Genomic DNA, 13,939 nt, shown 5'->3' with positions numbered 1-13,939 from the left:
GTATATGAGAGTGATAATATAAACAGTTCAGAGCTAGTAGACTGAGTGGTGTAGACAATTTTTGTGACAATCACATGATTGGTGCTCAGTACATATTTCAATAGGCACAAAAGAGTTTATAGTTATCTTCTCCATGCATTATTGCCGAGTTGGGATTAACTTGTTAAGACTTCTGCTTTTGTAGAGTGGATGCATTACAACAACAACTATCTGGCTTGGTGCATTCATCCAGTGCTGTCATAGCTAATACAGAACAAAGACTAGGAGCATCTATGAGCTCAAAGTAGGTGCTAGATGTACGCTAGATGTATGCTTGCGGTTTGGGAGCCCTCTGCAAACTCATTCACTATGTAACCAGTTATACGATTGAGTGATTAGGTCTGCTCTCTCCATGTTAAGCTTGATTCCCATACCGGCTGCGAGACCCCGGCAGTAATCCTGCGCAGCAAAACACTTGCGGTGCTAGGCTCGGCGACTTATGTTCACATAAAGATAGCCACCCGCTGTGCCGTTTTGAAAGTGTTGACTTTCACCTGTACAACTGTACAACGCATTTTCGAAAGTTGACAAGTGCTGAATTCTTCCATTGATCGCCTGTGACAACCGACGGTACTTGGTGCATAGGTTGCCATTTCAACGTCAATAGCCCTGCAATCCTGCCACCTGCGCTTGGTGCGTGTATAGAAACCAGGTTTTATCAAACAATTCGCCTGCTCATTGTAACTAAATAGTGAGTACAGAATGGTTGCCCATGTGAGAGCAGTCTTTAACTATGAAACAAGCAGATGCAGGGTAATGTACTGACAAAGGTTGGTGAACTTCCCAGTGGTATGAGGTGAGGTGTGATCAGCTACAGTCCTCTGACATTAACTGAACCTGTCGGCCTATAAACTACACTTAAAAGTGTTTAGCCTTCCAGACAGACTACATAGGTATGATTGTATTATAGACAGGGTTGTTACGATTTAAATCGACCGATTTAAATCGACCGATTTAAATCAACCGATTTTTATCTGATTTAAATCACCCACAAAAATCACGATTTTATTGATTTTTTTATAACACGGTACATACGTTTGAAATAAACCTTGCTATGTATCTTGAGCTCACTGAAGGCTCTTTTGCAGACCATTCTAGCAATCTAGCTCATTGTGTGCAGCAATACAGTGGGTAGGGAAGGGCTAGAAGTAGGGTTGCACGATAGCTCGATAGTCAATTTCGATAGTCGATAGTTGTCTATTTTTAGCTTACCGAAACATCCGAAACAAATATATTGTTATCGAATAATAAAAAATAATATAACTCGATAGTTATCACCCTCGGATAGCTCGAACACATGGTTAACTCGAACGGATTTGTTTGGCCAGTTCCTATGCAATGATAAATTGCTTTAAATAACTCGACCTCAACTTGGTTAACTCGAACAATTTTTTGCCCAACGGCTACTACGACGGTTGTTATCGCTTTAGAATATCACTTTATTCCAAGCCATAGAGACAAACCTCAACTTTTAGTAGTTTTTAAGCTTCGTTATTACCATTACTGGCAAAATATTTTCGTTAACGATTTTTCTAAAAGTTTGCAAAAATCAAATTTTGCCAATCATCCGCTTGCGATGGCCCTCCGAAAGCTAAGAAAAGTGAGCTAACCTTCGAATAAACTTAATTAAAGAAAAATCGGCAAATTTGATCTTGGTTAAAACAATGATATACAGCGCCCTGTACATGTATATCATTCCTGGGGGCTGTATATCATTGGTTAAAACGCTCAAAAAAAGATGTCTGTTCTTCTGAGCATTTCAACAGAAATCAAGTTTGGCTAATTTTAATCTGAAAACATCCCGGCAATCACATCAAACAACAAACCAATCTCAAGTGATAGAAAAATCTCTATACTTTCTGATGAAATTTTTTTTAAACTTTACACTAGAAGTCTTTTAATTTGCAGCAAGCCATCTATGCGTTTGATTTATATATAGTTTGGAAAAGTACATTCATCTACTAATAAATACATAGACTTGTGACAGTGCTCTGATAACTTAAACGCTCTGATAACTCGAACACCTTTTCCTATTCCTTCTCACAATCCTCTATTTTTTCAGGCACGATAATTCGATAGTTTTACCAGCTGCCAATTCACTCGATAACTATCGGTGAACTCTGTCTACTCATTGATAATTCGATACTATCGCTAACGGTGGAACAACTCCAACGATAGTCGATAACACCTTTGCAAACAACAAATGCCATCCCTAGCTAGAAGCCTTCTAATGTCCATAGCTTATAACGATGCGGTTATAAACAGCATTGTACCAATGATATACAGCCCCCCAAGGATAGCCGACGGCTATCATATGGGCGGGGTTTAATGATGGAGCTCAGTTAGGACTGTGCTAGCCTGGGCTTTGGAGCAAACACAACTCTCGCGGGGCGGTTGCGTTGCCTTGTTAGGTTTTGGAAAACACGACTCGCTGTTATCGTTTCATTAGCTCATTCAGTCAGTAGACCCGCGGTTCATAATAGCAAACCTTGAATTTCTACAATGTAGGGGTGATACCTAACCAAAATAATGGATCCATGCAAAATAAAACATTTCAAATTACTTTTAGTAATTTTAAAATTGGTAAAGGTCGTAGTATATGCTTAAAGTTGAATATAATTTACCCGAAATTATCCGAACAACGGCCTTATTTTCCTAGTTTTTGATTAATATGTTGCCACCCCTAATAGAAAATGACAAAGTCTCTCATTGTTCTCACATTGTTTTACCTGGCCAATAAGATGGGACAGCAGGCAAAGCTGTGCAGTGTAGTTTTCATACCCAAAATCTAAATACAAAACAGAATTTGGGCTATTTTACGATTGTGCCTATTAATATAACGAATGCTTGTGAATGGCAACTGACTGATCATAATGGTGACAATATTGGAATACTATATTTATTTGACAACAAAATGAATTCAACAGATAAGTAAAATAACCACTACAGTTCATAATATTTGTAAATTTGCGAGGGGCTTTATTCAGCATATTTGTTTGTTCGGTTGCCGTGTTCGGGTTCATCCCAACAGAGCTCCATCATTAAACCCCGCCCATATAAGAGCCGTCGGCTATCCTTGGGGGGCTGTATATCATTGATTGTACCTTTCATTAACTAATGGAAGGGAAGACAAGTCGTCTGGTAGATAATTAAATTTATTTCAATCTTTAATGACCGCACTGATTTAAGTAAAAGACTAGATGTCTAGGCATTTGCATCTCCCCAATGCTTCGTATAAAGCAGCGGGTGGAAAGAAACTGCCTATGGTCTGCGATGTTCGATCGAAGAGTGTTATAGATACGTTGGAGGCCTATTATATCGCAAACTGGCCAAATCTCTTGGCAGTGTGCGAAGAGCATCGAGACAAGATTGACAAGGGGATAGCTAAGAAAGTAGGAGACATGTCAATGAAACGGAATGTCGAAGATGTCATCATTTTCCTGAAACCTGTAGCGATAGCCATCGATCAAGCGCAAGCCGAAAACTGCACCATAGCTGACGGTGTTCAAATCTGGCTGTCATTGGAGCAGAAGTTAGAGGGAGCTATTGATGCAGCAAAAATGCAGAAGCTGAAACTAAGCATGATTAAAAACTTAACAGCTTACCACTACTTGGCATACATGCTTACTTCTAAGTATGCCAGCTCGTTTACGCTTTCTGATGAGGTACTAAAAAGTGTGACCAAATCTCTTTCTGATGAATGGCCAACACTGCTGCCCATGGTGATGAATTACCAAGCCAGAACTGGGCCATTTCAAGCTTACCAGTTTGAGAAAGGAGTTGTCGAAGCAGTCGACACAGCAACTTGGTGGAAGTCGGCTATCGGTTTAGATCAGGAACACAAAGCGGCGGTTCTGAGAATGATTGGTGCCATATGCAGTAGTGCGAATGTGGAAAGAATTTTTTCATCATTTGGCTTGGTACATAGCAAACTCAGAAATAGGCTTGGAACTGAGAAGGCCGGAAAACTAGTGTTTTTGTTCAAAACTTTAAATTCTTAAGACTTGATGCATTCTAGATAAATTGCTATTGAACTAAGGAGTTAGGTCTATGTATTTTGGTTTCTTACTTGGGAATGTCAATGTTAACATGTAATAATGCTTTGGGTTGTGTGATCTGTTCTCTGTGATTCTTCATCTTCGTTTCTGGGTTTAAAATGTCCAGCGCATAAATTATGCTATCCTTTTTGTCGTGTGTTAACTGTGTAAATGTTTTTTCATTTCCTAATTGTTGTAATAGAACTAAATAATACCCCTGCAAATCATAAATTCCAAATTGATAGCAATAACTTGCAATTCAGAACACAAAACATCTTTTTGAAACAAAGAAAATCAAAAAAATCGATTTAAATAACAAAAATCAAATAAATCAATAAAAATCGATTTTTTAATTTTTTTTTAATAATTATCGATTTTTAACAACCCTGATTATAGATCGTGTTAGCCTTATAGATTCCACACTCTTACTTGGCATAATCTAAGAAATTATCAGAGTCTGGTTTTGATCATTATTCTACCTACCGCAGGCAGCAATTCTCTCTGCCATTAAGTCAGTAGCAAGGCAAGGTGTTTGTATTATACCTTTCATTGTCATGGCAACAGGACACCAAGAGGGAAGTGCAATTCAAGTCAGTCCAGCGGAAGTGTATCATTCAAGCGCCACAGAACACCTGATTCATCTTCCGCTAAGCGATCATTAATCAAGGTACACAGTTTCATCTTTAGTACTATTTTTTAACCAGTTTGATTTATTTTATTTATTTACGTTAAGGTGACTGATTGACTATATTTTACTGCATGTGCCTGGGGAGCAGCTGTGTTCTATAGCGCTCCATGATTAAAAATGTTATGCAGCTGTTGAACCAACAAGAATTTAGAACAGCAACTTACCAAGTATTTTCTTAGATGTAATTTAAATGTCATAATCTATGGGGCACTGTTCCTTCTTAATCATACCTTACTCTATTTTCAACGCTCGCTATCTTCAGCATTTGTACTTTGTACTCAGCTTATGTACTCTATATTCAGTATACGTACTCTATATCCAGTGTATGTACTCTATATTCAGTGTATGTACTCTATATTCAGTGTATGTACTCTATATTCAGTGTATGTACTCTATATTCAGTGTATGTACTCTATATTCAGTATACGTACTCTATATTCAGTATATGTACTCTATATTCAGTATATGTACTCTATATCCAGTGTATGTACTCTATATCCAGTGTATGTACTCTATATTCAGTATACGTACTCTATATTCAGTATACGTACTCTATGTTCAGTATATGTACTCTATATCCAGTGTATGTACTCTACATTCAGTATATGTACTCTATATTCAGTGTATGTACTCTATATTCAGTATACGTACTCTATATTCAGTATATGTACTCTATATTCAGTATATGTACTCTATATCCAATGTATGTACTCTATATTCAGTATATGTACTCTATATCCAGTGTATGTACTCTATATTCAGTATATGTACTCTATATCCAATGTATGTACTCTATATTCAGTATATGTACTCTATATCCAGTGTATGTACTCTATATTCGGCATACGTACTCTGTATTCAGCATACGTACGCTGTACATCGACAGTACAGTGCATCGACAGTACATATTGTTGTACATCAACATGTACAACAGCGTATGTATCACACCCTGTTTTACATGTTGATGTTTGATAAGGAGATAATTTTTAACCACACACCTCATACATAGGAAAAAGAAATATTAAATAATAAAGTTTAATTCAATTTCGTCGTTATTTTAATCTTCTATTACACATTGGAAATCAATAATAAGCTTTGATGCATTTTATCATAACTGTATTACAGTGTATTTGCTGACAGTTAAAGGTTGGATAGTCTCTATAATTATTCTTAGTTTTATGTACTGTTTAAAGTCTCAATATTGCATACAATAATTTAAATGGACAGCAAATTGATGATGTCATGTTTTATTTTTGGCTGCTGCGAATTTATTAGCATAAGTAAGAAAAATATATGTTGTAATTTAACAGTTTTAGTAATAACATAATAGGATATATTATAATTAAAGTAATAACAGTTTACCAGTATAGTAGACGCTCTTGTAGCGTACACCTCATGTAACGTACACCTCCTGTAACGTAAATTTCACATAATGTAAAAAAGTTGGTCGAGTTTTTGCTTCATACAGCGTAAAGAGCTCCATATAATGTAGTGTTAAGTCTGTGCAAATTTTCCAAATTCGATTTGAATAAAAAGAATATCGTAGTTAGCTCTAAAAATAGTGATATCATTTACCAAACTTGAAAGAGAAAGCTACATATGTATGGGGCTCTCTATACGTACCCTTGCAATCTAGTTCGTCGTTGAAGATTGTCAGGCGTGTCGACAAAACACAGAAAATAAGTAGCAGCGCAATTATTCAGAAATAGGTGCTTAAGGCGGTCTATTGGTGCGTGCATGTGAGTGTTGATATAGCAAGCTTAATGTTACGAGTTTGAGTTTCATCGAAGGCTATTTCCTATCCTAACCTTGAACTTTGGCAATGGTTGGGCATACACACACCGCTCCTAAAACGTCCAGTGAAGGTATATTTTTGTTTTACTTTATTTTAGACATACAAAATATTTTGCAATATTTTTTCTTTTGTAGAATAGACAATGCTCTCTAAAAAATTAAAAATAACCAATGTAGGTTGACATTGAAGGCGTGTACCCCCTGGACGAGTATAACTGGAGTGGCTCAGAACCTCGTCACGTGACGGGGGAATTTTATGTTTTTGTCTAATACTTAATATCTTATGCCAAATCTTACCAATTTTTTCGAGATTTATATTTTTTTTTGTACATTTCTCTATTTTTCTATACATTTTCCAAATACCTCTGTGTGTACAATAATCTTATGCAAGATTCTGCAACTATTTATGCACATTTTTGCATAATATCTTATCTTATATTTCTTAACAGTATTGGGTTATTAGTAGTGGGTTATTGCAATATTGCTGTGATAGAATATAGCATTGTGGCAAGTGTCTAATATTAATTAAAATGTATAATATTAAATTAAAATTCAATGCAACTGGGCATGTGCAAGACATGTGACAAACTCAGAAAATTCCCCCGTCAAGTGACAAGGTTCTGAGCCACTCCAGTTATACTCATTCGTACCCCCTCAACTTATTGTAAAATTACCATAATCATCAATCATAAACCGAGTAAAATTGATATGATAAAGTATTAAAAAGCTTTTTCAATACAAACCATTAATACTACAGTTGTTGTATCGCAAAATTGGCAAACCAAGTATTCAGGCAGTTGTAGCCCAAAGAACTAGTCGCTACGGAAAATACAGTGGCCATTAAGAGCTAAGCCCTAAAGCTAATTTAGTGGTGCAGCCTTATTTACGCTCTGATGTGTCTGGTGTTTGCTGCAGAACTCTCCTCTGTCCGTCACCCAGGACTGCGCTCGTCTCATTAATGGCTTCTTTAACCAGACACTTGGAGCAGGCGCTGTGACAGCTAGTTCTGTTCCTGATGAAGCTACTTGCAGTGTCCAGGATCAGCAAAGCAATCAGTACGACTGACTCAATTATCCTTAGACAATGTTTACATCGCAGCTATTGAGGAAATGCTTTAAAAGATTTATCATTTTACAACAAGTGTCTAGTTTATTGCAAATGTTTAAATTATAGATTGGAAATGATTGGCTTATGGAAAATTTCTAGCCAATCATTTGGTTGATGATTAAACTAGTTTCTTACCTTCAAGCAAATTGTGAATACTTTGTCTTAGTCTCAGTTTGAGACACGTTGATAACATGTGAACCATGGGCCATATGTAGCGGATCATCAAATAGTGGAATAATATTGTTGCTTTGTTATTAATGAAGCAAGCTTGTTGGTAAAATCAGGCAAATTTTTATGAATTGAGTATTCAGTACAGTCATGCCTCCACTAACGAGTGCCCCAACACGCGAGAAACTAAAGATACGAGCTAACTTTCTAGCATGTTTGTTCCTTGAGATACGAGATACGTTTGTTCATTGAGCGTACAAGAAAGTTCTCGATGGCCATTACACTATATGCATGGGCAAGTATGCAAGAGGTCGCCTTCAAGAACAGCATCGCTCGGTATTTTTCCACGAATCAGTTTGAAAAAAAATTTTTAAGGTTGGCTAAAAATTATAGTATACGCGAGGCAAAAGCCTGAAACAGAAAAAAGGTACTAAATAAATATGGCAACAAAATCAAAGTAAATTTAGTTAAAGATTAAAACTTAGCTCGAAGTGTGTGTTTAGTAAGCTAAATTCTTTTAAGTTAAATTCAATGTTTCTGTTACGTAGGGTCACAAAAGTTTAGTGTACCAAACAGTAAACTGAGTAAGTTGACATACAAGCTCAGTCCCAGAACACATTAAGCTCATATGTCGAGGTATGACTGTAAGTTATAGAAGACTCAAATAGACAGACTATCTGTCTGTCTGTCTGTCTGTACAGTCATTTGAGTCTTTGAGAGTTTAAAGATAAACTTGCACAATTTTTAAGTAGATTTCATCAAAAAGTATCCGTGTTTTTCTATCATTTCCATCAAATTTCCTTTAAACCGCTCAGATTAGTCATTGTCGATTAACATCGACTATGCTTGCTTGTGATTAAGCCGCTCAGATTAGTCATTGTCGATTAACATCGACTATGCTTGCTTGCGATTAAGCCGCTCAGATTCAAGTGAAAGTGTGATTCAGTCGCGCTGTCACTCTTCAGTCACAGTCTGTAGTTGCTCTCGGCAAATAGACCAACAGAATATAGCCACGTAATGCTGCAAATTAAACGTAATAGTTGATATCAATAATGATAGAGACAGTCAGCCGTGCAACTAGTGATGTCATTTTGTCATGTAGTCTTCTGAGCGTTTTAACTGCGATCAAGTTTTGTCAATTTTAATCTTGAAACATCCTGGTAGTAAGATGATCTCAAACATCAAAACAATCACAAAAAATAGAAAAATACTGATACTTTCTGATAGAATCTACTAACATTTTGTTTAAGTTTACCTTTAACTTGTATAGAGCTGTACTGCTACTCACAATAGCTTTTGGTTCCGATGGATTTCCGCTCAGTTTATGGTGCTATTTAACTTTTCTGTAGATTTTCTATTTATACGGAACAAACAGAACAGCACAAATCTGTCCATGAACCTCCAGCTCAGGAGGCACCCATCACCATATTTACCGATGCGCCTTCTGAGGCACCCGTCACCGTATTTACCGATGCTCCTTCTTCTGAGGCACCCATCACCATATTTACCGATGCTCCTTCTTCTGAGGCACCCATCACCGTATTTACCGATGCTCCTTCTGAGGCACCCGTCACCATATTTACCGATGCTCCTTTTGAAGACCCTCCAATGGAGGTTACTGCAGCACCATCGCAAGTTGTCAGTGCTATGTCACCTCATACTGATGCTCGTGAGCCTGCACTTGCTTCAGACCAGCTGCCACACTATGGGGCTTTTGAAAAACCATTGTCAGCATTCAAACGGCCAGAGAATGTCCTGGGTAGTCACTCACTGCAACATAAGTCGGTGGGCAACCCATTCTCTGTCTTCACAGATCCGTCATCTCATAAAGACTTTCCAGGGCCTGATCACGCCTCCAAGAGTGTGCGTGTCTTACCCCACCCTAACCAGGTACGTTGTTGTCTTATATTAGCCCTAATTTGACTTTTTACTTTTAGAGATTTGGTATTTGGTTATTAAAGCATGGTGAACAAGGACTTTGTCATGGCATACAAACATCTATCAAAAATTCATATGTTCTCACATTCGTCTGTATGAAATTCAACTCTTTATTATCATGCAGTGGTTATTTACAGTTCTTTTGCTCATTTTTATTAGGGATCTGATTTGAGGAGATAACTCTCACAAGCTTGGTCTTAGCATTTCGTTATGCTTGTCCAACACACCTACCAGCTTTCTGCACTCCCATTCATCACTGCATTTATTTACTACATAAGTTTGGCATAAATTCTTAAAAGGTTGTAAGGTGGGAGCGTGACAGTAGATGCGCATACACACTAGGCGATATGTAGTGCGAGATCTTAAATTGTGTCGCGTAGTGCTAGAATTCTCCCAGCGAGTTGATGCTGAGCGATAATGCTAGACTTGCTTAATCAGAACTTTATTGGATGAGAGGTGCATTTCGATTGGTTGTTTTTTCTAAATAAAAAGTTGACCATTTTGAGAATATTAAATATTTATTATATTAGAAATTAAATGTTAGTATAAAGTAAATTATATATAAAAATTGTTAAATATTGTAGTTAAAAATATTAAAATCATTGTTTTTTTGTAGTGTGCAATTCATAAGAATGAGATAGCGGCTTCAAGCAAAAGTTGTATACGTCGTTGTCTTACTTAAATTCATTACCGACTCCGAAGAAACTTTTGATATAAAATTTTAATGGCTCCTTTCGAGCGTGCTCGCGTTACCGCTCACTGGTGAATCGTCCGAGTGTGTTTTAGTACATGCCATCGATATCTCCCTGCTCCTCCTGTAAAATCACCTAGTGTGTTTGCGATTTCAATTCTAGAAATGGTTTTGCACTTCATTGGCCTTCTTTTTATCATTCACCTTCTTATCATTCACCTTCTCCGTATCGTTCACCTTTTACTCTTCACCCACCTCCTTTCCTTCACCCATTTTCTCCCCTTCATCTCCTCCTTTAAGGCTTGTTGTATTTATTGATGTTAGACTCAACTATTTTCTTTAGGAGAATGAGCCTCCAAAGCCACCTACACTGAAGTCCAGGTATGGCTTGTTTATAGCTTTAATATTATTACAATCATACCTCGACATACTAGTCTCCCAACATATGAGAAGTTTGAAATACGAGAAAAATTTCTAGCAAACGTTTGCCTGGAGATATGAAACAAATTTGAGATACGAGCATACGAGACAGTTCTCGATGCGGGTGCTAGATGACTGAGTATGGCTGAGAGGCCGCTTACAAGAACAGCATCACTCGGTATTTCCTGTCGGATCAGTGTAAAAAACTTTTTAAAAAGGCCGACTAAAAGTGAAGGCGAAAATGAGGAAAAAAGAGAAAAAGAGCCAAGCCGAAAGGGAGATAATAATAAATTGAAAACGAAGACAAAATTAGAATCAAGTTTTGTTTAAGAAAACTTAATTTCAAGCGTGTGCTTAGTAAGCTAAATTCTTTTTTAAGTTAAGTTCAAAGTTGATGTTCGTCTCACTAAAGTGCAACATGCTGAAAGTGTTGCCGTGAAATCTCCATCTCACCACTGTTAGCCACTACCGTCTGTACATAATAAATGTTACATTTTATTGCAGATCATAAAGACTAAACCACTAGATAGGCATTTATTACTTTGTGAGCGTAGATGGTGAACTAGGTCAATTAAAAGCATGTTTTACAATTGTAATATTCTATTGAGGTGGTTTTTTGAAGAGAATGGATTTTTATTTAGTTAATTTATATATAAAAAAATTATTATTGAAGACTTTTATTACCCAGCGGTGCCCGGGTAATAAAGGTCTTAGCACAGAAAAACTTCATATCATGTGAAAACTGTTTTGTGAGGTTTAAATAAATAAAAGAGAAGAAAAAAAAACTGGAAAGGTTTTCAAACCTCAGATCATGAGGAAATGTTTTGTGCAGGTCAAATAAATTAAGAAACAAAATAAAACAACTATACAAGTGTTTAAATGTTAATGTGAAATAATTAGCAAGTAATAGCTAAATTTAGTCTGATTTGCTATGATTACAATAAAAGATGATTCGGTAATGATACAATTAATACGAACTGAGAAAACAAAATAAAAATCCTGAATATGTGGAATTAATAATAACAAGTCTTGCATAGAAGTGTGTGTGTGTATAAAAAGGTTACTGTTCTACGAGAGAAGCTATCTCTCAAAACTTTGAATACGGCGATACTGGTGCCTCTCGATACTGGTACAAATGTAAAAATGAGATATCTGACTTTTTTTGACCGAACGGAGAGAGAATGTAGAAGCTATTCTTACTCGATAATACAATTGTCCGCGTGAAGAGTATTAGCATTGACCGATTCAGCAATTGAACCTTACGAAAAACAGGAAATAAAAGTTCACAAAAACACAAAACAGCATTGTGTTTCATAGACTTATTTGAGTTTCAATTAATCTGTCGTTTAGCGTATGAAATAGGGAAAAGGGTGTATACAGTAAGAGCTACCAAACGTAAGAGTCTTCGTAGACTCGTGGTTAGACGATTTAGTGTCAAACCTGCGGTGGTTTCGTGATTTCAATTCCAAGATATTAATATCTATAATATTTTAATAATATTTATAATATTTATAATTCTATAATAATATCTATAGCCGGACATATTCACACATACTCACAAATTCTGAGAAATATACGTATAGATTGTCAATTATTGTAAGCAGGCTGATGTCAGGCTCAGACAGCGCTGATTTGCAAACGGATATGGAGATACGGGCTAACTTCAATCAAGCAAGTCGCATCGTTTCTTCCACCCCTTTTGGAAACGAAAATCAACTCTCAGGCCCAAGCATCAGTGAAATTAAACAGAGTGAAGCATCTGCAGTCCCTAAGAGATGCTCAATAGCTCCAATAGACTTTGCTCCTACTCAAGTGCTCAGGTACATTCTAAAGCTTTCTTTCTGCTCTGGCAGCCACTTAGGCTCTGGGTATAGAAAACACAACTGACATCAAATAATGATAGTTGTGTTGTTAGGCCTTTGTAATAAGAGCGTGTTGAGTAGCCGAGTCACCTCCAATCGACCGCGTTGCCACTGTTGGGAATACTTGTGCGGTTAGTTACTACACCTGACGATCTCTGCCAGGGTACTAGCTTTACTAAATGCGTTAGGTTTTGTCCGAGTAGAGGCTAGTCTCACAATGAATTGGTCTGTTCTTGCAGTCATGTGAAACATTTCAAGAGATGCACCAGGTACTTGGGGCAACCATTTTTGTTCAAAGGTAAACAAAGTATAAATTTGTTCCGAAAGGGCTTCAGGAATGTCCGATGACTAAATAATAGGATGGGTCTACCACATCTTATTAATTTAGTCTGGTAAAAATTTGTATGACGTCTGGGTAAGCATTTCCCCATGGCTCCAGACAGTAACTAATTTCTGAGCTAATAAACACGTTGTATATTAGTTTCATAACACTTCTGGGTAAAAAGTTACCCAGAAGTGTTATGAAACTAATATACAACGCATTTATTAACTCAAAAATTAGTTACTGTCTGGAGTCATGGGGAAATGCTCCATTTTGTTGTTTAAAAAAATACTAATATTACAAAAATGTCTAATGCGCATAATGTTCAATAAACCACCACTTACTTCATCTCGGTCCCTGTTTGTTCAGCTGTCTGTGTTGCCTGTTGATAAACTTTACCTGTATAAAATTTTCTTGATAGCTCATTCAAAATTTGATTCAAGTGACGAAACCAAGAAAGATTCACACTATAACACCAGATCTTTGGAAGCCCATTTACCTTTACCATAATTTTATACCGCTTCAGGTTAAAGCACAATCGAATACAGAGTACCATCACATTGGAACAGTCTTTCAATAGATATGCAAAACCCCTGCATTTACTAGTTTTAGAAATAATGTTAAAAGCCATTTGTTAAGCCTAGATTAATTCAGACCTGCTGTTTGAGTTTACCAATTCCTGTGGGCCCAGCACCTCTACAGTAGCAGCAGTGCTACTGCGCATGTGGGCCTCATCATGCCTTAACGAGTAGGAACTAAGCTTTCATTTATTTTGTTTAACTCAATCAATATTATAACTATATCTTTATTTTGCTTAATGTTATATTTCTACTAATTTATACACACATAGCAAAACATACGGTGTAATAATAT

The 13,939-nt window shown here is 36.7% G+C and overlaps 1 protein-coding gene across 1 annotated transcript in view; it reads left to right on the top strand.

Annotated features, from left to right (window-relative positions):
- LOC137400780 (mitotic checkpoint serine/threonine-protein kinase BUB1-like) overlaps window positions 1-13,939 on the top strand; it is a 53,238-nt gene that overhangs the window by 29,195 nt on the left and 10,104 nt on the right. Inside the window, exons 10-15 of the mRNA XM_068087117.1 lie at window positions 185-283; window positions 4,641-4,743; window positions 7,474-7,613; window positions 9,183-9,723; window positions 10,806-10,843; window positions 12,487-12,702. Of these exons, the coding sequence (XP_067943218.1) occupies window positions 185-283; window positions 4,641-4,743; window positions 7,474-7,613; window positions 9,183-9,723; window positions 10,806-10,843; window positions 12,487-12,702 (1,137 nt within the window). The remainder of the gene's footprint in view (window positions 1-184; window positions 284-4,640; window positions 4,744-7,473; window positions 7,614-9,182; window positions 9,724-10,805; window positions 10,844-12,486; window positions 12,703-13,939) is intronic.

Source organism: Watersipora subatra, chromosome 7, assembly GCF_963576615.1.
Source record: "Watersipora subatra chromosome 7, tzWatSuba1.1, whole genome shotgun sequence".
Classification (NCBI taxonomy): Eukaryota; Metazoa; Bryozoa; class Gymnolaemata; order Cheilostomatida; family Watersiporidae; genus Watersipora; species Watersipora subatra.
The sequence above is the reverse complement of the archived record's forward strand: the minus strand, read 5'-3'. Positions and strand labels throughout refer to the sequence as shown.